This window comes from Gymnoscopelus microlampas (assembly GCF_963454915.1).
Source record: "Gymnoscopelus microlampas genome assembly, chromosome: 17".
NCBI lineage: Eukaryota > Metazoa > Chordata > Actinopteri > Myctophiformes > Myctophidae > Gymnoscopelus > Gymnoscopelus microlampas.
In genome coordinates this window covers 5416792-5439528 of record NC_139954.1, presented here as the reverse complement: position 1 = coordinate 5439528, position 22737 = coordinate 5416792, and the positions used below count along the sequence as shown (strand labels likewise).

The 22737-nt window shown below is 43.2% G+C and overlaps 1 protein-coding gene across 1 annotated transcript in view; it reads right to left on the bottom strand.

The window, feature by feature from the left end:
* Positions 1–22737, bottom strand: part of epha3 (eph receptor A3) — a 225193-nt gene that overhangs the window by 68579 nt on the left and 133877 nt on the right. The window contains exons 8-11 of the mRNA XM_084083917.1: positions 15533–15695; positions 14256–14361; positions 12953–13017; positions 7863–7988 (exon numbers count right to left, since the gene is read on the bottom strand). Of these exons, the coding sequence (XP_083940043.1) occupies positions 7863–7988; positions 12953–13017; positions 14256–14361; positions 15533–15695 (460 nt within the window). The remainder of the gene's footprint in view (positions 1–7862; positions 7989–12952; positions 13018–14255; positions 14362–15532; positions 15696–22737) is intronic.

The window sequence follows — 22737 nt, the reverse complement described above, 5'->3', positions numbered from 1 at the left end:
CCAAGAAGCAAAGATTTTTTTTAAATATATACATTCAAAGATTTGCACATAATTATTTTCCACAATTTTTCAAAAAAATTACGGAATTTAACGTTGCGATGGGAGTGTTGTACAAAAACGAATTTCACCCACTTTTTTACCTTGTAAACCTGTGATGTGACAATAAACCTGATTCTGAAATAGCAGATCTACAAGCTCATAGCCGCGCTATGAGCTTGTAGATCTTACTTAATTTCTTATTACAGCAATATATTAGCTACTTTTGAATAGCCAAATAAATCTTAAAATGACAGTGATGCGTTCCCGGTGTTAGGGGGGTTAAACCCTGCATATGGTATATGTAAAATATTCATCCCATCATATGATATTTGGACAATAATAATCCCTTGGTGTGCTGTATATGGAGAATGTTAATCTCTGTGAATATGGAAATGAAGTCACACTGATAGAATGGATTTGACTTTACTAATGTTTTTATTTTATTATTTAAAATAGGATAATTGTGAAATTGGGTCATTCTAGCAAAAGTTTAAAAAAAAAAACATTTGCTTTCTCTGAAGCAGTTGTGGAAGAATTACACTTAACACATTCGGTGGCAGAATTTTATAATAACAGATTACGTTCAGTGCCAGAAATCTCACCGCTGTTTAAGCTGTAGACTCCAAGACGAGCATTCCATGTGAAACAAAGCATGCGCGCATTTTGCACGATGGTCCTAGCTAACGCCTGGAACGATAACATCTTCCACGCGGGTCACGCGATCACGCATACAAAATGAGTCGTTTTCCCCAACGTAAAAAGTTTCGGAGTTATAGGGGTTTTAGAGAAGGAGATAGAACGGAAGCGGGTGGGGAGCCATGTTTTTTGGCACGGTGATCTATAAGGCCATTCCTTCTCAGAATCACCGTGGGTGATTCCAGAGCTGCTCCAGCCCCTCCTGTGTGGAAAAAAACGGAAAAAAAACAAAAGAGACTGAAAACACGGTTCAGACCGTGTTTGGCACCCGATGTGTTAAAGTAAAAGTAGTAATACCGCAATGTACTGTAGAATACTCTGTTATAAGGAAAAGTTCTTAATTCAAGTAATTTTACTTGAGTTATATAGTATAAGTAGTGGACTCGTTATGAAGAAATACTATCAAACAAATGCTTTCATAATTCTTCAACATGTCAAAATGTAAAACAAATATGTGATCTACAAGCTCACAGCCCGCGGCATAGCGATGCATTGAAAAGTAGTAGAAAGTAGGTCTAACTTGCAACAAACGTTTTCAAATAATTGTAGTGGAGTAAAAAGAACAATATTTGCCTCTGAAAAATATAAATAGAATATAGAAGCACTGAGTGCCGCACCAAAAAATCAAAAAAAAAACTAATCTCATTGAAATAACTGCAGCAAACAGACCAAGGTTCCAGGTCGATCTGAGACCCATTGACTTACATTATGAAATTAAATATTTCAGATAATATCAAACATATGTGAACAAAAATGCATGGAGGTCCATCTATGGCTTACTGGCAGCGTACTGAAGAAATCTGGCCCCAATCTTTTTTTTAAACTTTTTCCACCACTGGTTGAATTTGACAAACACACAGTGAGTGCAGGGGTGTCATTTGGGGTGTCAGGGTATGGCAGTTGCTACCCCCTAGGGCAGGGGTTCTCAAACATTTGTGGCTCAGGGCACCCCCTGTAAATAATGTTTTCATCCATGGCACCCCTGAATTACATTGGTTCTTTGTAGCACCTTACATTTATGTCATATTACGGTACGTAAATATCTAAATGTTTCCCCCCAAACGACAGCATGTCACGAGAGAATATCTGTTTCCATTATGACAGATTGAAAATAACTTTATACTTGACGGTTAACCACTTGAACCCCAGTATCCCTATTCTGGGGGGAACATTCGGCAAAAATAGCAGATCTACAAGCTCACAATGTTGCTTGTAGATCGGCTATTTTTGTCAAAGAGATTTGGTATAGATTAACTAGAGATTTGGTATAGATTAAGATAAATTAAGATAAAGTGATATTGATAAATTCCAAATAGTATCAAAGTATCCTGTGGCACCCCTGGACTTGCATCGCGGCACCCTAGGATGCCAGGGCACCCACTTTGAGAAACCCTGCCCTAGGGTTCACATTTAACCAAAAATGTTGTCATTTTAAGCATATTTACACCCAACTCTGAATGTTTTTTGCCGATTAATCAGATTTCTGATCAAAACTGATTGCATCTCAAACCATGCCTCATGTCACGTCTATATTTTCTGAAATGATTACTAAATAATTTTCAAACTTTTACATTTACACAAATTTACACAAAAAGGTTTACATTTAGGCAAAGATTCAGGTTGGGGTTAAGGTTTGGGAACAGTCATTTAGGGGGTTAAGGTTGGAGTTATGCCTAATACTTCGTCGCATCGGACGTAGCAGATCTACAAGCTCACAAAGCAACCACAGGGAGGCAGCGGTGGCTCGTTGTGAGCTTGTAGATTGTCTATCTTAAGTGCGCGGCACCAGAACACAACAAAGTATAAATCAGGCTTTAAATGGTATTTATAAAATTACCGTGCTGAGATGTTTATGTCTTCACAAGTATAGGGTGTGTGCGTGTGTGCGTGCGTGCGTGTGTGCATGCGTGTCAGGCAGATGGGTCACTTCAAAAGACACTCCCTCTGTCCATGACAGCTGGTGACAGGCGTCTAGCCTGAATGACCCCTATGTGTGTGTGCGCGTGTGTGTGCGTGTGCGTGTGCGTGTGCGTGTGCGTGTGCGTGCGTGCGTATTCGATAATACCTGTATGCATATGAGAGTGTGTTCAAGGCAAGGTGATGTCACTGCAGAGACATTCAAAGACTCTCTCTCTCTCTCTCTCTCTCTCTCTCTCTCTCTCTCTCTCTCTCTCTCTCTCTCTCTCTCTCTCTCTCTCTCTCTCTCTCTCTCTCTCTCTCTCTCTCTCTCTCTCTCTCTCTCTCTCTCTCTCTCTCTCTCTCTCTCTCTCTCTCTCTCTCTCTCTCTCTCCCCCCCCCCTCCCCCATGGCAGCCCCAGGATCACAGAGTCTGGGTCAAACTGTGGACCGGAGGTCCACAGTTTGGGGTCTGGAAGAACTTATAGGCGGAATAATTACAACCTGTCTAAAAGGCATTCTGGTCTGTCCAGGCCCCTCCCGGACCGGACCGGCCGGCTCCGTTCCGATGGCCTCGGCCGCTGGACAGACCAGACCAGACCAGACCAGACCAGACCAGACCAGACCAGAAGGTCACCATGACTCTTCATGTGGTCTCACTCACACTCACAGAGGAGAGGTCTGTGTGGAATGACTGCTTGATTAGCCATGCTAACCCTCCTAGCATACAAGCTACATGTCTGCTATGTTATATGAGAGAGAGAGAGAGAGAGAGAGAGAGAGAGAGAGAGAGAGAGAGAGAGAGAGAGAGAGAGAGAGAGGAAGAAGAGGAGAGAGAAGGATAAAGCGAAACAGAGAAAGAAAGAGGGAGAGAGAGGACGAGAGTGAGAGAGAGAGAGATGGAGAGAGACCGAGAGGGATAGTGAGACATAAATAAAGAAAAACAGAAAGAAACAGAAGTATAGAGCAAGAAAGAGGAAAGGTGAAGGGAGAGAGGGAGGGAGGGAGAGAAGAAGAGAGAGATAAGAGGAGAGGGAGGGAGAGGGATATAGCTTAACAGAGAAAGAAAGAAAGAAAGAAAGAAAGAAAGAGAGGGAGAAGGCAAGAGAGAGAGAGAAAGAAAGAGGAGAGAGGGGGGAGAGAGAGAGGTACAGACAGAGAGAGAGAGAGAGAGAGAGAGAGAGAGAGAGAGAGAGAGAGAGAGAGAGAGAGAGAGAGAGAGAGAGAGACAGAGAGAGAGAGAGAGAGAGAGACAGAGAGAGAGAGAGAGAGAGAGAGAGAGAGAGAGAGAGAAAGAGAGACAGAGAGAGAGAGAGAGAGAAAGAGAGAGAGAGAGAGAGAGAGAGAGAGAGAGAGAGAGAGAGAGAGAGAGAGAGAGAGAGGCAGAGGCAGAGGCATGGCTTTTGTCTGGTAACACCAAATCACGTGTTGGCAGGAGGTTCAAAGCCTGTAGGAACATATGCAGTCGACACACAGATGGCTCCAGACAGCGATGGGATGGAGGCTAGCTGCAGCACACAGCAGGCTCATTGCATATTGTCCATTGTCCCCCGTAGCTGCACTGAGACAATGGCTCAGATGGGTGCTAAACCGTGCAACCCAACAGACCGGATCAAAACACAAACCACCATGCATCACGGAGCTGCTTTCTGGTGCCGTCTGACCGCATCTGCCCCCAAAACCAGTGTTGGAAATCATTTAATAACACTAAGATAATTCCTATCTTGACATTGTGCCCTGAAGTGTATAGATAGATAGGCGGGTATAGATAGAGATACTCCACCACGCCAAGACTGGGTGATGTTAAAATTGATTGAAAACATACGTTTTGCACTTTTGACGTGAGGTGAAAGCCAGTCACATCGCCTTGTATGTTGATTTAATTGATTTATTTAAAATGTGTCCTTTGTCATTCTTTAATATCAGTGGCGAATGTGAGTGAAATGTTTTCACGTCGCGGACCCCAGGGACGTCACAGGCTCTCAGAAGCTGGGGGGGATGGACTTTCGGTGGACTATACCCCTTATTTTACACTTTGGGCTATTCAAAAATAGCAGATATACAAGCTCATAGCGCGGCACCGAGTGCCGCGCTATGAGCTTGTAGATCTGCTATTTTTGAATAGCCAAAGTATAAAATAATGGTTAAAGTGGTTAAAATCTAAAATGACACAGATGCTTTAACGGTTTTAACCCATTGAGACCTGGAACGCATCTGTCATTTTTTTATTTGAGCTAAAAAGCATTATTTTACACTTTGGCTATTCAAACATAGCAGATATAGATATATATCTGATCTGCTATTTTTGAAAAATCGTGAAAATGTGTGCAAATCTTTGTATACTGTATATACATTTTTAAAGCGAACATTTTTAACTTAAATCTTTGCTACTGGGGATCCCTGGAACAAAACATTTTCAGATGGGGGTCTGCGGGCCAAATACATATCATTTTGGGGGTCCTTGACATGAAAATGATTGAACACCACTGACATAGAAACATACGTTTTTCAGAATACTGTTGGGATTTAGGAGACGTGTAGAATCGGCTTCAGGTCTTAATGGGTCAATAGGTTAAAATACAGAAAATAGCCAAACCACAAGCTGTACATCGCTGAAGTTGGGCGTTCGTTTCCAGGACAAAAACGTTAAAGAGTTGAAATATGAAATATGGAGATATGAGGTTTCCACCACATAGTGACAATATATACTCTGATCTCTGCATTGCCCTGTGAATTACTGTATTTATTCTATAGTGTGTATATATGAGTGTATTAGAGTGTCAGGCCACTGTGACAGCTTTACAGCGAAGCAGGAGCGGGGAGGGGTGGGGGGGGGGGGGTTGTCGGGGGTCTCTCCAGAGAGACTAGGCCGGTTGGCCAGCTCCGCGCCCGTACATTCTAAAACTAAGACCCTGGATGTCTATGGCTGGACATAAATCGCCGCGCATTACCCAGTCCTGTCTGCACCGCCCGGCGCTATGCATCAGGGGAGGAGAGGAGAGGAGAGGAGAGGAGAGGAGAGGAGAGGAGAGGAGAGGAGAGGAGAGAAGTCCTAAACTTTTTCATGTCAAGGACCCCCAAAATGATGTTGTTTTTTTTTGCTGCGGACCCCCTGTCTCAAAAAATATTTTTGTGCCAGGAATTTTCAAAAATAGCAGATCTACAAGCTCATTAGATCTGTGTGTGTGTGTGTGTGTGTGTGTGTGTGTGTGTGTGTGTGTGTGTGTGTGTGTGTGTGTGTGTGTGTGTGTGTGTGTGTGTGTGTGTGTGTGTGTATTCCAGATGGAACTCTGAATATTCCTCATTCTAAAGCATCACCAGGCTGTCTATTAAATGCAGTGAGGCAGGAGCTGGCTTCTCTCTCTCTCTCTCTCTCTCTCTCTCTCTCTCTCTCAGTGTCATGGTGCTATGAAGGGACCTGGGTGTGAAAGCACATCTGTGATGAATAGGCTCCACACACCTGACGTGACGTGACTGCTGCACAGAGGAATGGAGAGCTAGAGCATAGAACTTATGAGTGTGCTCATTCCATCTGGCCCTTTGGGTGCCGTAACGTGTGCGTGAATGGACTGGATGGACCGCGCTCGTAACTTTTGACTGTTACTGCAAATAATATATATATTTCAGTGGAACTTTGTTGATATTTTATTGTGATTTGTTTCATCGTCATCCCCTTTTCTCAGAATTTAAGTCGTTATGCCGATTCCCATAAGCCCGCCCGCCCAAAACCTTGTTCACTTCTATTGAGACTATAATATACTCTCAATTGACTCTATTCACAGCAGCCATATTATGAAGACATTCACAGGTGTTACCAATGATACTAATGAAGGCTCTGTTCCATTCTGGTCAAACAGAGTCAGGGTGCTGATATTGTGCATGTTGGCTCACTGGTAGTCTGGGAGGCATTGCCTCGGAGTTTGGACAGCGGGGGCGCGGCCACTGCGTTGTGATTCAAATCAACAGCCAATGAAGAATAGGGGGCGGGATCCACATGCAGTGGGTGTTGCATCTAAATAGGATCGACGGGAAGCAATTTCCCCTTGAGAAATTTCGACCGCCATTGTTGTGTACTGCTGTTTGCCTCTCGTCGGACTTTTTAGACGAGTTGCAACCGGTAAGAGGCGTGTCCGCTCAGATTCAGAGCGTGACGTACATCCCGCCCACAAATACAGGGGGTTTGGCCCAGAAGTTCCTCGCCGAGCCGGCGAAAACTTCTGGGAACTCAGATTAGCTCACTGGAAACACTCTGCTACACCAGTGGGTCTACAGTTGGGGTCCAGGGACCCTCATGGGCTTCCAAATGGCCCCTTACGGGTGTGTAAATCTGAGAGTGTACAAATGGAACCAAATGGTCCCATTTGTACGCTTTCAGATTTATGGGGGTCGTGGAAACCACTCTGCTACACTAAATGGAACAGAGCCTTCATTAGTATCATTGGTAACACCTGTGAAGGAAGTGATAATATGGCTGCTGTGCATAGAGCCTATAGAAGTGAACGAGGTTTTCACAATACAATATTATTGTATTGCGACCGGTAGAAGGTGAAGGTTCGGCCATCAAGCACCAACTTTGCCGATATTAACATATTAACACATTGAGTGCCATAAACGGTCCGGAACGGTTTTGGCCCATTTTTAAAAAAATATATTTTTCCCACGTGGGGCGCTCTAACGAAACTTTGGGATCATCCAAGGAGTCTCTGAGAAGGAGAGGCCGGGTGTGGATCCATGTCAAAAATCCTTCCGCTCGGCCGCTCCAATGTTAACTCCTTGACTAAAAGCTTAATATCTCCATTTCTTTTTAACGTGGTGGAAGCGAGCCGTTTTCGATCGGCGGTCACTCTGCAATGGAGGGTCGCGTTAGAAATGTTATTGTTCCAGGCGTTAGTCGGGACCCTCCGCCGTCTCGCACGCACGCTTTGTTTTACATGCACTTCCGCGTCGGGGCTTCTACAGCACGAAACGTATCAACGTAAGTGGATGGAAGAAATGCTGGCACTGAACGTACCCTATTTTAATAAACCTAACAATCCTATTTATTATTGAGAAGACAGATGCAAATCTGACACAACACTACCAATGTATCAGAGTTGATGATTTTCCAGCACAAGCTCTCGTTGGATGCGTATGTGCACGTGTGTGCGTGTGTGTGTGTGTGTGTGTGTGTGTGTGTGTGTGTGTGTGTGCGCGTGTGCGCGTGTGTGTGTGTGTTTTTTTTTTCATCTCACCTGCTCCCACCACCTTGTCTATGGCGATGCAGGACGCGTCCAGTTCTCGGGCAAATTCGTGGACGGCCTGGCTGGGGTCCTCGTAGGTGTGGGGGTCCACGTAGGTCCTGACGCCCGGCAGGCGCACTGCAGACCACACACACACACACACACACACACACACACACACACACACACACACACATGGTTAGATAATGACGACCGTGCAGACGCTAGACAAGACATAGGTTATTGGTTTACCTACAGTACAATCCTAGTTTATTAATTTATTTATTTTTACCACACGATTTTGTAAGCCTTATTTTTTCACCCGGTGCCAATTTGCTAAGTGATCCTGGGCACTACACTCCCCTCACCAGCCCAGGGAGGCCAGGGCCGAGCTCATGCCTCCTTCAATGCATGAGAGCCAACTGACCTTCTTGTCACCTGACAGGGGGGAGTTTCCCTGGTTGGACGTAGCAGCGCGTGGAAGGAACACGTTATTCCAACCAGTTCCCTTCCCCTCCATCAGGCGCCCCGGCTGTCATGGGGGAGGCGGTATAGTGACCAGGATTACTACATGTTTTTGTGAGGGTATTAACTACCCTAGGAGACACGGGGAGAACATGCAAACTCCACACAGAGTTGGCCCTTTCGCCAACCCCACCTAGGGTATGGGCGCTGATGACGCGGAGGAGAAGACACGCCCCCAGCGCCCACAGCGTCCCCGGCGGGAATCGTACCCAGGACCTTCTAGCTGTGAGGCGACAGCGCTACCGACGGCGCACAATCCTAGTTTCTTGAAGCACTACACTGTCTCTCTGCATTTGATGTATGTGTGTACCTTGCTTACTGTAAGTCGCTCTGGATGAGAATACCTGCGAAATGCCTAGATTGTAAATTATAAGGCTTCAGATCAGCGATTCACGACATTTCACAAGGACCCCCACTTTGATATGCATTAGTCCTTGGAGCCCCAATTGATACCATTCTTCTTCTTTTTTTTCCTCTCCGAAGCCCAATTGACACTGCATTATGACCAGTGGTGGAAAAAGTACTCAAATTCTTTACTTAAGTAAAAGTACCAATACTGCAATATAAAAATACTCTGTTACAAGTAAAAGTCCAAAATTAAAAATTTACTTGAGTAAAAGTACAAAAGTATTGGCATCAAAATGTACTTAAAGTACCAAAAGTAAAGTACTAAATATTTGAAAATAGCCGATCTACAAGCTCACAACGCGTCGCGATGCGACGCGTTGTGAGCTTGTACAGATGTGCCACTTCAAAACTTCACACGTTACTGTTCTTTCCCTGAATTTGCCCTGAAAAGGCATTTTTTTCCTCCCTTTTCTGCCCTTAAAATGCACTGTTTTGCCCCTGAAAAGAAGTTGTCACTACACACCCCCGTTTTTCCCTTCAACAGACACCATATACATTAGAACAAAAGAATGTGTGTTTAAGAAGGTGTCAGACTCATTATGAGGCGAAAGGTGATTTGACCAGTTGCTCAAATTAATTAGCATCATAAAAGCAGTGATCATCAAAATAATTCAGCATTTTAAATGCCCTTCTTTGTCCCTCTTATTGCCCTGGGAATCCCCTGAAAATTTACTGTCTTGGCGATGGCAGGACATGTGAAGTTTTGAAGTGGCACATCTGTAGATCTGCTATTTTCAAATAGCCTATGTATAAAGTAGGGCTAAAGTGGTTAATGTATGTGTCATTATATCATAGTTTATATCTGAAAAGTAACTAGTAACTAAAGTTTTCAAATAAATGTAGTGGAGTAAAAGTACAATATTTTTCTCTGAGATGTAGTGGAGTAGAAGTAGAAGTATTGGAAATTGGAAATACTCAAGTAAAGTACAAATATCTCAAAATTGTACTTAAGTACAGTACTTAAGTAAATGTACTTAGTTACTTTCCACCACTGCATTATGACAAACACAATCTGATTAAAGTAAAACTAACAATGTGCTGGATAAAGACGCCTGCGTTCTTTGTGTAATCACGTTATGTCGGTCCGTTACGATAACTGTGTGTAATCACACTATGTTGATCTGGTATGTGTTGTATCTGGAAATGCAGGAATGCGGCTGAAACTGGGCTCTGAGAACTGTTTTCTCACAACGGACTCATCTGTTCATCAAATGTACTCACAGACGCAATATCTGACCATTTCAAAGGGCCTGCCAAAGTCAGTGGTATCTGTCTGTCATTAAATGTCTCGATGAATTGAGCGTAAAGGACCTCAATTGGAAACAAGCCATAGGCTTTCTTGAGTTTTAAATCCTCTCAGCTGACCTTGTATTGAACTGTACTTTCATGTGCTTTTTTTCTGCAAACTGGTAATAAAGTATTCAATCAACCAATCAATGAAGTCAAGTCCAAGCCTTGTCATGGTGAAAGGGTGGGGGGGGGGGGGGGGGTTTGTCAGGTGTGAAATTTTGCCATTTCACACCTGGGTGGCAATGCAATGGTGGCAGATTAGGGAATGTCAAGAGGACAGATGTGACGTCTGTAGTTACTTTGCTCCAGAAATCCTCAGTTTATAAGTAGTTGCACGCCGGTGTCTCGCGCCCGAAAAACAGCTGAGCTCATAGAGCATAGCAGTGGTGGCCATTTTGTGGGCTCCACAGATAGAAAGCTCATTCATCCAGCCCGTAGAGATTTCCGAAAATATTTACATACATTATTTTAAGCCTAGAACCAAGCCATCCAGGCTCCTGGTGAATCAAGACCATAAAACATTAGATTGTTTTTTTTTTTATACACAGAATCAAATTCTGAATGGCTTGGTTCCAGGCTTATATATAATTAATATACATATTTTCTGGGAATGGGCTGAATGAATGGGTTTTCTATCTGTGCAACCACAAAATGACCGCCACTGCTATGCTCTATTAATCTAATAGATCCGCTATTTTCTTTGCGAGACACGATGCGCGACCAATTATAACTCAGGCTTGAGATTCCCACAACAAGCCAAGAGCTTGAGCTTTCTTCTTTCTCTTTTTTCAAGTCAAATCTCAATGTCCCATGTCCACTGGGCAGGGAGAGCACACACTCACCACACGCATGTGGATCCGTGTTGCCAAGTCTGCTTATTATAAGCAGCTTTGGGCAGTGGTGGAAAAAGTACTAAAATGTTTTACTTAAAGACGGGGTGCCGTGACCCCCCCCCCCCCCCCCCTAAAACATAATCATCAGGTATTATGGTTATACTAGGAGGAAGATTTTTTTCAAAAAAGTGTTAAAATTATGTTTTTATGTGGACACGCCTCCAGTTCATTAATTATACCTGGTTCTCACCTTAGCACCTCCTCCACCACCTCCTCCTCCTCATGCCCACACCTGTTGTGTTATGATAATGAGGGGGAGGGTATGTTTTTACTATGTCACTAAAGCGCTGTTTCTCTATTGGCACGTTTGACCCTCAAGGTTTCAGCCTCCAGGTAGAAACTCAAAAAAGTCAGAGAAGACATAAAACACCATAAAAACACCACCAGGGGGCTTAATGAAGTTCTATCAACCTCATAGACACATGAAAAACAGAAAAAGTGCAAAACCATGGCACCACCTCTTTAAGTAAAAGTATCAATACTGCAATGTAGAAATACTCCTTTACAAGTAAAAGTACAGAATTCAAAATGTACGAAGGTATTGGCATCAAAATGTACTCATTATGCAAAATGTCCCATTTCAAGTTTTCAAATGCACAAACATCATTTGAAAATAGCCGATCTACAAGCTCACAATAAGTCGCATCGCGACGCATTGTGAGCTTGTAGATCGGCTATTTTCAAAAGATGTTTGCTTGTGGATCGGCTATTTTCAAATGGCCGAAATGTATATAGGGCTGAAGTGGTTAATGTATGTCTTGTAATAATACTCTAAATCTACAAAGTAGCTAGTAACGAAAGATCTCAAATAATTGTAGTGGAGTAACAGTACCAAATCCCCTCTGAGATGCAGTGGAGTACAAGTAAAAGTATAGGAAATTGTAAATACTCAAGCACAAATACCTCAAAATTGTACTTAAGTACAGTAATTGAGTAAATGTGCTTAGTTACTTTCCACCACTGACTTTGGGTTCATTTTTTTCTGTAAAGTTGCTTGTAAATATTGGTAGTTGCAGCCCCCCCCCCCCCCCCCCCCATCTGAAACTATTTTGTGTCAGGGACCCCCTTATTTGTGTCCAAAAATATGCCTATTTTATCACTTTTTTCAAAGAATTGCAGACACGTCGTGAGCTGTTGTAGAGGGGCTTGTAGAGGGGCTTGTTTTCGTAGACCTCGTTGCTTATTTCTCTCGCTAAATCTGGCAACTCGCAATGTGGACGAGTGCAGGCTGTAATATCCATGCGGAGTGTGCAAATAAATCATGTGTAGGAACTACAGTAGATTACACATGTTGCTGAGTGGACTAATATGGCGCGGCACCAAGTCAAACAGTTCCTACTCTATAAAATAAACTCCAATCATAAAATGGAACACCAGATGCACAAACACTCATCAGCGCACAGCTGATTTAGAGAGGCTGATGTCATACGCTCGTGCGGCGCGCGCGCACACACACACACACACACACACACACACACACACACACACACACACACACACACACACACACACACACACACACACACACACACACACACACACACACACACACACACACACACACACTTGTATTCCTATACTTGTGAGGACAACGTTTACAACAGCAATTTTATATGTTTTTAAATTTCCCAGAATAATTATGAAAAATAAATGAAAAACGTAATTGAAAAAACACACCCCCCCTTCATGCATTAGAAGGACAATATCAGTCACCAGAAGCAGGTAAGTGTGTTTTCAATGAAACCAACCATGGTTAACATGGAGCTTGAAGTGACGATGGGTTTGTGTTTGTTTAGGATGATCAGATGAATATCAAACTATGTAAATAAGAATCAAGCAACTTAAAAACTGTCAGGAGAGCTCTCGAAAAGCCAAGGTAGACGTCAGTATGACCACAGAAGTAAAGTGAAATAGCCCCTTAAGTGGTTAATTCACAAACGTAAATTTACAATTACAATTGAGACCGGGGGGGGGGTTGATACTCACAGTGTCCGTTGCCAAAGTGCAGACGTTTCTCATCGGGATGTTTCGACCTACTGCGACAACAGAACCTGAAACCATGAAAGATGCAACACAAAAACAATGACAGTTTGGTTAGGTTCATCTTTACGTCTACCTTCATATGCAATTTAAAGTTACACAAAGCTGAGGCTATACATAATCTATCTATAAATGCACAGAATCTGTCGTTGGGAGCTTGTAGACCTGCTATTTGATGCTGCGCGAGAAAAAAGGACGCTCTGCTTCCAAATTCCGCCGTTTTTCGCCGTTTTTTTCTTTTTTTTTCTCACGCCGTTTGGTGAACCCCCCAAGGTTGGTGCCCTGTGCTGCGCTGCTTTTATCCGCCAGATTGGGACGTTCGCGGCATATTTTGCACCATTACGGCGACGCGAGCCGCTGGCTCGCGTCGCAGCGTGTCACAGTGTGTCTCTGTGATTGTGCGAGGCAACACTCACACAATCACGTGCAGCGTGCGTCCCCTCCTCCTGCGCCTAATGGCTGTACATGGGGCCGACGCGTGCTTTAGCGCAGTGGTTCTCAAACTTTTTCACGTCAAGGACCCCCAAAATGATATGTATTTGGCCGCGGACCCCCATCTCAAATATTTTGTTCCAGGGACCCCCAGAAGCAAAGATTTGAGCAACAAATGTTCGCTTAAAAATATATATTTATTCAAAGGTTTGCACACATTTTCACGATTTAAACCGAGTGCCGCGAAATGAGCTTGTAGATCTGCTATTTTAGCAGATCTACAAGCTCATATCGCGGCACTCGGTGCCACGCTATGAGCTTGTATATCTGCTATTTTTGAATAGCCAAAGTATAAAAGGTCATAATTATTGTGATGCTATATTAACACATTTTGCTAGGTACCCCCTGGAACCCCCTCAAGTACCCCTGGGGGTCCCCGGACCCCAGTTTGAGAACCAATGCTTTAGTGTGATTGTGTGAGTGTGGCTTCAGGAAGTAAATTCTTAGCCTCGATCTCCAGGCTTTTATTTTTTAGTTTTGCTAAGAAAAAATAAAAGCTTGGACATTCTTGTCCCAACTGTTGGTACGCAAAAGCGCCTCGCGTCGTCTGATGTGCCGCGCATTATCTATTTTTGGGTGCGCATGCGCACCTGCGCACCAGTTATGTGCACCCCTGCTAATAGATGATCAGTGTATTATAGGTTATTGATCATGTGGACAGACCTAATAGATGATCAGTGTATTATAGGTTATTGATCATGTGGACAGACCTAATAGATGATCAGTGTATTATAGGTTATTGATCATGAGGACAGACCTGCCGATGAGGACGTAGAGCAGCACTGTGAGCAGGATGATGGACACAGCGGAGGACATGGCGATGAGGACGACCTGACTGCTCTCACTGGAGATAGAGAACGCTGCTGAGAGGGAGACAGGCACAGACAGACAGACAGACAGACAGACAGACCGTAGAAAACATTGAGAGTGAATCGACTGCTCGTAGACTTTTAGATGCTATTGGCGGGTCGCCCTCGCTTGCGGTTGCCAGCCAATAGCAGTCATTTCCGGCAGCATTTCGGGACCGGAAGGTTCAACGATGGCGGCTTTCAATTCGCCGAAAAGGTGGCTTCAAAACGGTCTGTAGAAACCAATGGGGCTCGCTGTGTCCATATTTCTTTTTTTTTTACGGAGATCATTTTTGCTTCCCAGTCACATCCGCTTCACACGGAAGCAATTTCAGCGATTTCCGTTTCCGGTTTCCGGTTTTAGCTTGAAAAATGCGCTAATGCAGCCAAAACATGTTTTTTCACACGGTATAAAAAACGAACGGACAGCTCCACTTCTATTTTCTTTAGTCTGGGTGACGATCAGTCATCGGCGTCGTGTATCACATCGTATTTAAGCCCGATCAGTGATTGTCGAAAACGTCACATCCGGTTTATGACGCATTTGACTGTTTGAGCCTGGAGGGGGGGGGGGGTCAGCGAGTCATCAAGGTGGCATTTTGCTGCTCTCTGGTGGTCGAAATCCTGGTATGTGTTTAAAACCATGGCCAGAGAAACTTAAATGCATTTAAATAACAAAATAACAAAACAAAAAAAACACGCAAATCGCTGGCAAGGGGGTGAGTCCATTATGAATAAACTCTGGCAGTCAATGTGTTAATGATTAATGCCGTTCTAGTACAGTATGTCACACTAAAGTAGCTAAAATAGCTGATCTACAAGCTCAAAACACGTTGTATATCTGCTACTTTTGCAACTTTTTGGTATTTTTGAATTAGAATCCTGAAATTGTATTATTCTTATTTAATTTCAAATGCATTTAGTTATACTTAAGTTAAATTTATGAACTTAAATACAAATACATTAGACATAAAAAGTCATTAAACAAATAATATAGACTGAAGTAATGAAAGCGGGTCATGTTTGCATGTTTGTGGAATTGTAACAGCTGAAACCAATAATATATCAGTATTCCGATCTTAACCTGCGGGCCAAATTAAAGTGAAGGTAGGGGGCCGCATGTGGCCCCCGGGCCACCAGTTGCCCATGTATGTTGTAGTGTGTGTGTTGTCGTAGTGTGTCTTACAATCAGGGCTGGTCTCGAACTCGAAGCTGCGGCTGGAGGCTCCGTATCCGGCGGCGGTGCGGGCTCGGATCTGCAGCAGGTAGGGCGTGTCGGCCTTCAGCCCCGTCAGCGTCACGTTGCACCCCCTGGCCCGCAGGATGGTGTAGCTGGTCTCCTGTTCCTGCTACACACACACACACACACACACACACACACACACACACACACACACACACACACACACACACACACACACACACACACACACACACACACACACACACACACACACACACACACACACACACACACACACACACACATTTAACATCTTTATTTGCGTTCACATTTAACAAGAAATTCTTGAACAAAAACAGTAGTAGATGCACAAAGTAACTTGGTAAAACTCAACAAGTATTTCAGGATACCGATCACGGGTACAGGAAGCATCGCCTCCTCCATACGTGACGACTGCCAATAGGCTCTATGCACAGCAGCCACATTGGGAATGAATTGGGCCCCTTCCATACTTCCTTCACAGGTGTTACCAATGATACTAATTAAGGCTCTGTTCCATTTAGTGTGGCATAGTGGTTGTCTTATTTTCAAGTCTTATTTTCCATAACTCTGAGAGTGTACAAATGGAACCAAATGGACCCGTAAGGGTCCATTTGGTTCCATTTGTACACTCGCGGACCCGCATCTGAAAATGTTTGTGCCAGGGACCCCCAGAAGATAAGATTTACGCTAAAGAATTAAACAAATTTCAGCATTTTCCAAAAAGCTTGTACATCTGCTATTTTTTGAATAACCAACATATAACATATGGATAAAGTGATTAAAATGATTGTGATGCTGGCCCTTAAGGGTCCTCAGATTCCACTTTGACAACCACTGCTATAGTCAATGATTACTATCAGAATACAGAACTTTGTAACACTTATTTAAACACACACACACCCCCCCCCACACACACACACACACACACACACACTAATGTTTATTTTAACAACAAATTTTGATTTAGTTTTAGTCATATTTTAGTCAACTGAAATGTTTTAGTTTTAGTTTAGTTTTAGTTGACTAAATATCATAAGAATAGTCGACTAAATCTACAGTTGATTTAGTCGACTAAAATGCATTTTGGCGGTGCCTTGATGACGTCATGGCAAATTTTGCACTTGGTTGCATGCTGAAAATAGCCGATCTACAAGCTCACAACACGTCGTGCTGCAAAGCGTTGTGAGCTTGTAGATCGGCTATTTTCAGAGCGCAACATCCGAGCGCAACCAAACATAAAATGACTTGTCTTTTAGTCCTACTGGATCTCTTCTCCACTAGTCCCTCACTAACATTTTAGTCGAGTTTTTATTTGATGTCGAAATTTGTCAATATATTTAGTCTGTAGTTTTAGTCATCATAGCTTAGTTTTTGTTCTGTTTTTATTTAGTTTTTGTCAGTGAAAAAAGGTAGTTGACGATCATTTTTGTCATAGTTTTAGTCGACGAAATCCACACTGACACACACGCACACACACACACTCTCACACACACACACACACACACACACACACACAAGCACACGCACTCACACAAAATGTCAGTTTCAACATCCCAGCTCATTTTTAGCCCGCTGGACTGTCCTGGGGAAATACTACCGGTCCGTCTCCCGGCCACGAGGCAAAAGCTTGAAATGACATTATAGTCCGACCCAGTTCTGAACCAGCGTACGAGAGGTTGAAGGAGGGGAAAATGGGACGAGGGCAGATATTAATGACGTTCTATAAGGAGATGACTTACACGCTGTTACACACATGTTCTTTAACCCCTTCAGACCGGGATACGCATCTGTGTGACCACTTTAAACATTATTTTGTATATTTTGGCTATTGAAAGAATAGCAGATATACCTGGCTGGAACAACCCAGAAGCAAAGATTTGAGTTAAAAAATATTTATATATTCAAAAATATGCACACATTTTCACGATAAAACAAAAAAATCAGATCTACAAGCTCACAGCGTGGTACTCGGTGCCGCGTTGTGAGCTTGTATATCTGCTATTTTTGAATAGCCAAAGTTATGAAATAATGGTTGTAGGTTATAGCTAAAAATCTAAGATGACACAGATGCGTATCCCGGATTGAATGCGTTAACTTACAACATCTCAGAAGGAACATCCAAAAGCCAAAGTCATGTCCAAGTTTAGTCCTCCTCCATTTTATAGACCTTATTATGAACAGAGAACATCGCACACAATTAGGCCCACTGTACTTGTTTAGGACGTGAACATTTTTGAGATGTTATGAATGCCAGCTTTTGCAATTTGTTTGCCTTTTTTCCCACCGATAAAGACAAAAAATAGGCGACCTGCAATTGCTGTGAGGAGTTGTGAGCTTATAGATCGGCTATTTTCGAAGTATAATCCACTTTAGATACTTTTAACAGGGTAGGCCTACATTGCACGCGCGCGCACACACACACGCACACGCACACGCACACACACACACACATCCAGAACTGTGTGTGTGTGTGTGAGAGACACAGAAGGTAACATATACCCATGCAGGCCTGTCTCTTCATCACAGCCATAAATCCATTCACAGCTTGTCAGTGTTCAGCTCTCTGGACAACATGTGATCCCCTGAAAATCACACACAGGTGGGGCCGAGACCCTAAATCTGCCAGTAGTAGTGTGTGTGTGTGTGTGTGTGTGTGTGTGTGTGTGTGTGTGTGTGTGTGTGTGTGTGTGTGTGTGTGTGTGTGTGTGTGTGTGTGTGTGTGTGTGTGTTTCATATAGTCTTGTGTGTTTCTCTGTATACAGTATACATGTAAAAACCCCTGTCTAACTTTTTAGTCAGTGTGTGTGTGGGTTTAATATGCCCGCGTTTTGTTCCGGCAATCTAAACAGAGCTGTGTCCGATTACACCTTGTACACACACACACACACACACACACACACACACACACACACACACACACACACACACACACACACACACACACACACACACACACACACACACACACACACACACACACACACACACACACACACACACACACACACACACACACACACGTACAGTACACAAAAAGCAGTGCCGTAGAAGTCTTGTAAATACAGAGGGTGTGTGTGTGCGTGCGTGCGTGTGTTTGAGAGAAAGAAAGAGAGCCTTTGCATTCCTTCCCTGCAGGACTCACATAAATAAACAGGCCAAATTAAAGTGGATTTCAACCCCTCTCTCTCTCTCTCTCCTCTGCAGATCACAGCGATAAAAACATGCAAAAACAATCAGCGTAGTGTATGCCCACAAATTGTATTTGCACAAAGTGCACTTGGAAGCGGCTTATCTCCACCGTAAAGCGCCACTCAGCCCCTGCTCGGGCCACAAGGAGACCAAACACTTCATATCTGCACACTTCCCACGTCAAGTGCGCCTCTCTTCTTCTTCTTCTTCTTCTTCTTCGTCTTCTTCTTCTGAGAAACTCGCCAGTGAGGATTTCCCAAGAATATCCCCTCCTACACGGTTCACTATAAAAAAAAAACTTCAAACTCCATTGCGTGATCAGGTCGCTTGACGCGGAGAACTGATTTTGAAGCTAAGAACTGACGAGCCTTGTCTTACGGTATGTCCAGAGAGCATCTCTGACAATATTTGGCAGTCTGTTGGTCTTCTAGTAGCAAATTGTGGTTGTCGGGCTTAAAGCGTGTATGTCGATGTTTTTCTTTTTGAAAAATTGAAAAATAGGCTCTATGAAAAGCAGCCATATTGGAAAGAAATTGGGCCTCTTCTTACTTCCTTCACAGGTGTTACTAATGATACTAATGAAGGCTCTGTTCCATTCTGGTCATGGGTGCTGATATCGTGCATGTTGGCTCACTAGAAACACTCCATTTTGGTTCCAAAATGGCCCCTTATGGTGGGTGTGTAACTCGGAGAGTGTACAAATGGAACCAAATGGACCCGTAAGGGTCCATTTGGTTCCATTTGTACACTCTTAGAGTTATGGGGGTCCTTGAAAATAAGACAACCACTTTGCCACACTAAATGGAACAGAGCCTTCATTAGTATCATTGGTAACACCTGTGAAGGAAGTAAGTAAGTGGCCCAATTCATTCCCAATATGGCTGCTGTGCATAGAGCCTATTGCTGGCAAAGTTCGCAATTATTGTTTTTATTCCATTTGCACTGAATGAGTTAATATGTATCAATGTTGGGGTCCTTGACATGAACATGTGTACAAATCATGTTCCTTACTGAAGCAACGCTGTCGGAATATCCCTTCAGATAGATGAATTGTGTTAGCAATTCAAAACTACACAACATTGAACGCAGGGACCACCAAACCTGTGTGTTGTGTTCTGTTCTGATGTGCATTTTGTGTAGAATACTTAAACTCACTGGAGCGCTGAGATGCAACGGTTCAGAAAGAGAAGACAGCTGTACTCCTATAAACATCTCTCCATTAAAAACACTCTCTATACATAATACTGTATACAATGATATGTGTCATCGATGTGTGTGTGTGTGTGTGTGTGTGTGTGTGTGTGTGTGTGTGTGTGTGTGTGTGTGTGTGTGTGTGTGTGTGTGTGTGTGTGTGTGTGTGTGTGTGTGTGTGTGTGTGTCATAAGTGAGTTATAGCGCGGTTTTGATGACCACATTATGTCTTTTTTTTCTCTTCCAGCAGCCAGAGGCCCTCGCCCCCCGCTGCCTGCCCCATGAAGAGGCCTGTATCCTGGGTAAAACCTCACAGCCCTCCTGGGGGTCCTCCCTGGATGTCCCAGTGCTTCCCAATCAATGGATAGGGACACATTTTTATGGGTCACGAGTAAATATCCCTTTCCTTTTCTTTTTTCACAAGAATGTTCCACAAGAATTTGATACATTAAAAAAAAATCGAAGAAATTCCATTAAAAATAACACCAAAAAAAAGTCAAAGAGTGTGTGTGTGCGTGTGTGTGTGTGTGTGTGTGTGTGTGAGTGTGTGTGTGTGTACTCTTTGCTTTTTGTAAAATAGCAATACCACAATATAAAAGGCCTGTATTCAAGTATTGGCATCAACTTGCAGAACAGAAATGTCAAAATGTGTCACTATACAAGCTCACACTCCACTTTTTTCGAACAGGAAATGTATGAAAATAGGGCTTAATTGGTTAACATATGTTTTTTTAATAATAATCTGAATGTACAAAGTAACTAGTAAGTAAAGTTTTCATATAATTGTAGTGGATTAAAAGCACAATATTTGCCTCTGAGATGTAGTGGCGTAGAAGTTTGACGTATTAACAAAAGGAGATACTCAAGTAAAGTAAAAGTACCAATTTTTTTAACTGAAGTATAATATTTGAATAAATGTAACGTGCGTGCGTGTATGTGTGCGTGTGCGTGTGTGCATGTGCGTGTGCGTGTGTGTGTGTGTGTGCGTGCGTGCGTGCGTGCGTGTGTGTGTGTGTGTGTGTGTGTGGTCAAAGTGTCTGAAGTCATTGCTGGGAAATCTGGCGATTAAGTGGGATCAGTCCTGACGGTTCAGTGGGCTGGTCTTGTGAAAAGTTGTGTCAAAACACATTCCTGTGTGCATCACCCACACACACCAAACAACACTCCACCGGTCTGGAGTCAGGCCTTAAACGTTTCCTCTGTGACAGCTTAGATAAGGCTGACTGACCTGGGACCAGTGCTTAGCGCGGAGGAGGCTCCTGACTGCCTACTAATCATGGGATTAGGATTTAGGAGACCCAAAGACATGGCATTCAAGGAACTGTGAACTAGGACGCACACACACACACACACGCACGCACTCACACATGCACACATATGCGCGCGCACACACACACATATACACACACACACACACACACACACACCTGCGCACGCACGCACGAACAAATACATAATATAAACAGACACACGCAGATACAGGATATAAACACACAAAAACATGACACACACTCCAATACAGTGACACACCTATCTAGACACAAGGACCCAAGCAAACACAAAGACATCTCTCTCACACACGCACACGCACACGCACACACACACACACACACACACACACACACACACACACACACACACACACACACACACACTCCCACAGTGATTCCACTTGTCTCTATAACTAATTTCACTATCAAATGTCAGCTGTAGAGAGAGAGAGAGAGAGAGAGAGAGAGAGAGAGAGAGAGAGAGAGAGAGAGAGAGAGAGAGAGAGAGAGAGAGAGAGAGAGAGAGAGAGAGAGAGAGAGAGAGAGAGAGAGAGAGAGAGTGATTGGTTCCGCGCAGAGACCCTGCCCGCATGAACACTTTGCCGTATGTCATAAAACCAACACACTATTAACACACTGCCCTGGAGCGACCACTGAGAGAGAGAGGGATGTCTAATGGAATACAAACACCTTACAGACTACTAATCATTGTGTGTATTGCTGCACTGTCTGTCTGCAGTCCAAGTTATCTCGGATTCCCGGCACATAGAAATACTAAACGGAGCAACTTCCACTAAATACACTTGAAAACATTTGCTGCAAGTGAATGCAAAACGCTGAAATATGGCTCTGAGATTTGTTTCAAACGTTTATCCCAAGCTAAGCTTTCCTATGTGCAGTTGTGGAAAAAGTACTCAAATGTTTTACTTAAGTAAAAGTATCAATACTGCAATGTAGTAGTACTCTGTTACAAGTAAAAGTCAGGAATTAAACATTTACTTGAGAAAATAAGCAAAAGTAAAATAAGTAAAAGTACAAAAGTATTGGTATCAAAACATACTTAAAGTACCAAAAGTACTAAAATGTTTGAAAATAGCACATCTACAAGCTCACAACGTGCCGCGATGCGACGCGTTGTGAGCTTGTAGATCTGCTATTTTCAAATAATTGTAGTGGAGTAAAAGTACAATATTTGCCTCTTGAGATGTAGTGGAGTAGAAGTATAAGTATAGACAATTGGAAATACTCCGGTAAAGTAAAAGTACCTCAAAGGACAGCAAATGCACAATTCTTACGGTTCTGTAAGACAGTGTTCCGTAAGATTTGATGCAGCAGAGCTCTGTTTATCCATTTCTTTATTCCCATTTAATTGTACATATACTACGTTGCTTTGTTTTAATTGTTTTGTTCCACTGTTGCTTTGGGCAATGTAAACGTACGTTTTCTCATGCCAACAAAGACCCTTTGATTTGAATTGAACCGAATTTAGAGAGAGAGAGAGAGAGAGAGAGAGAG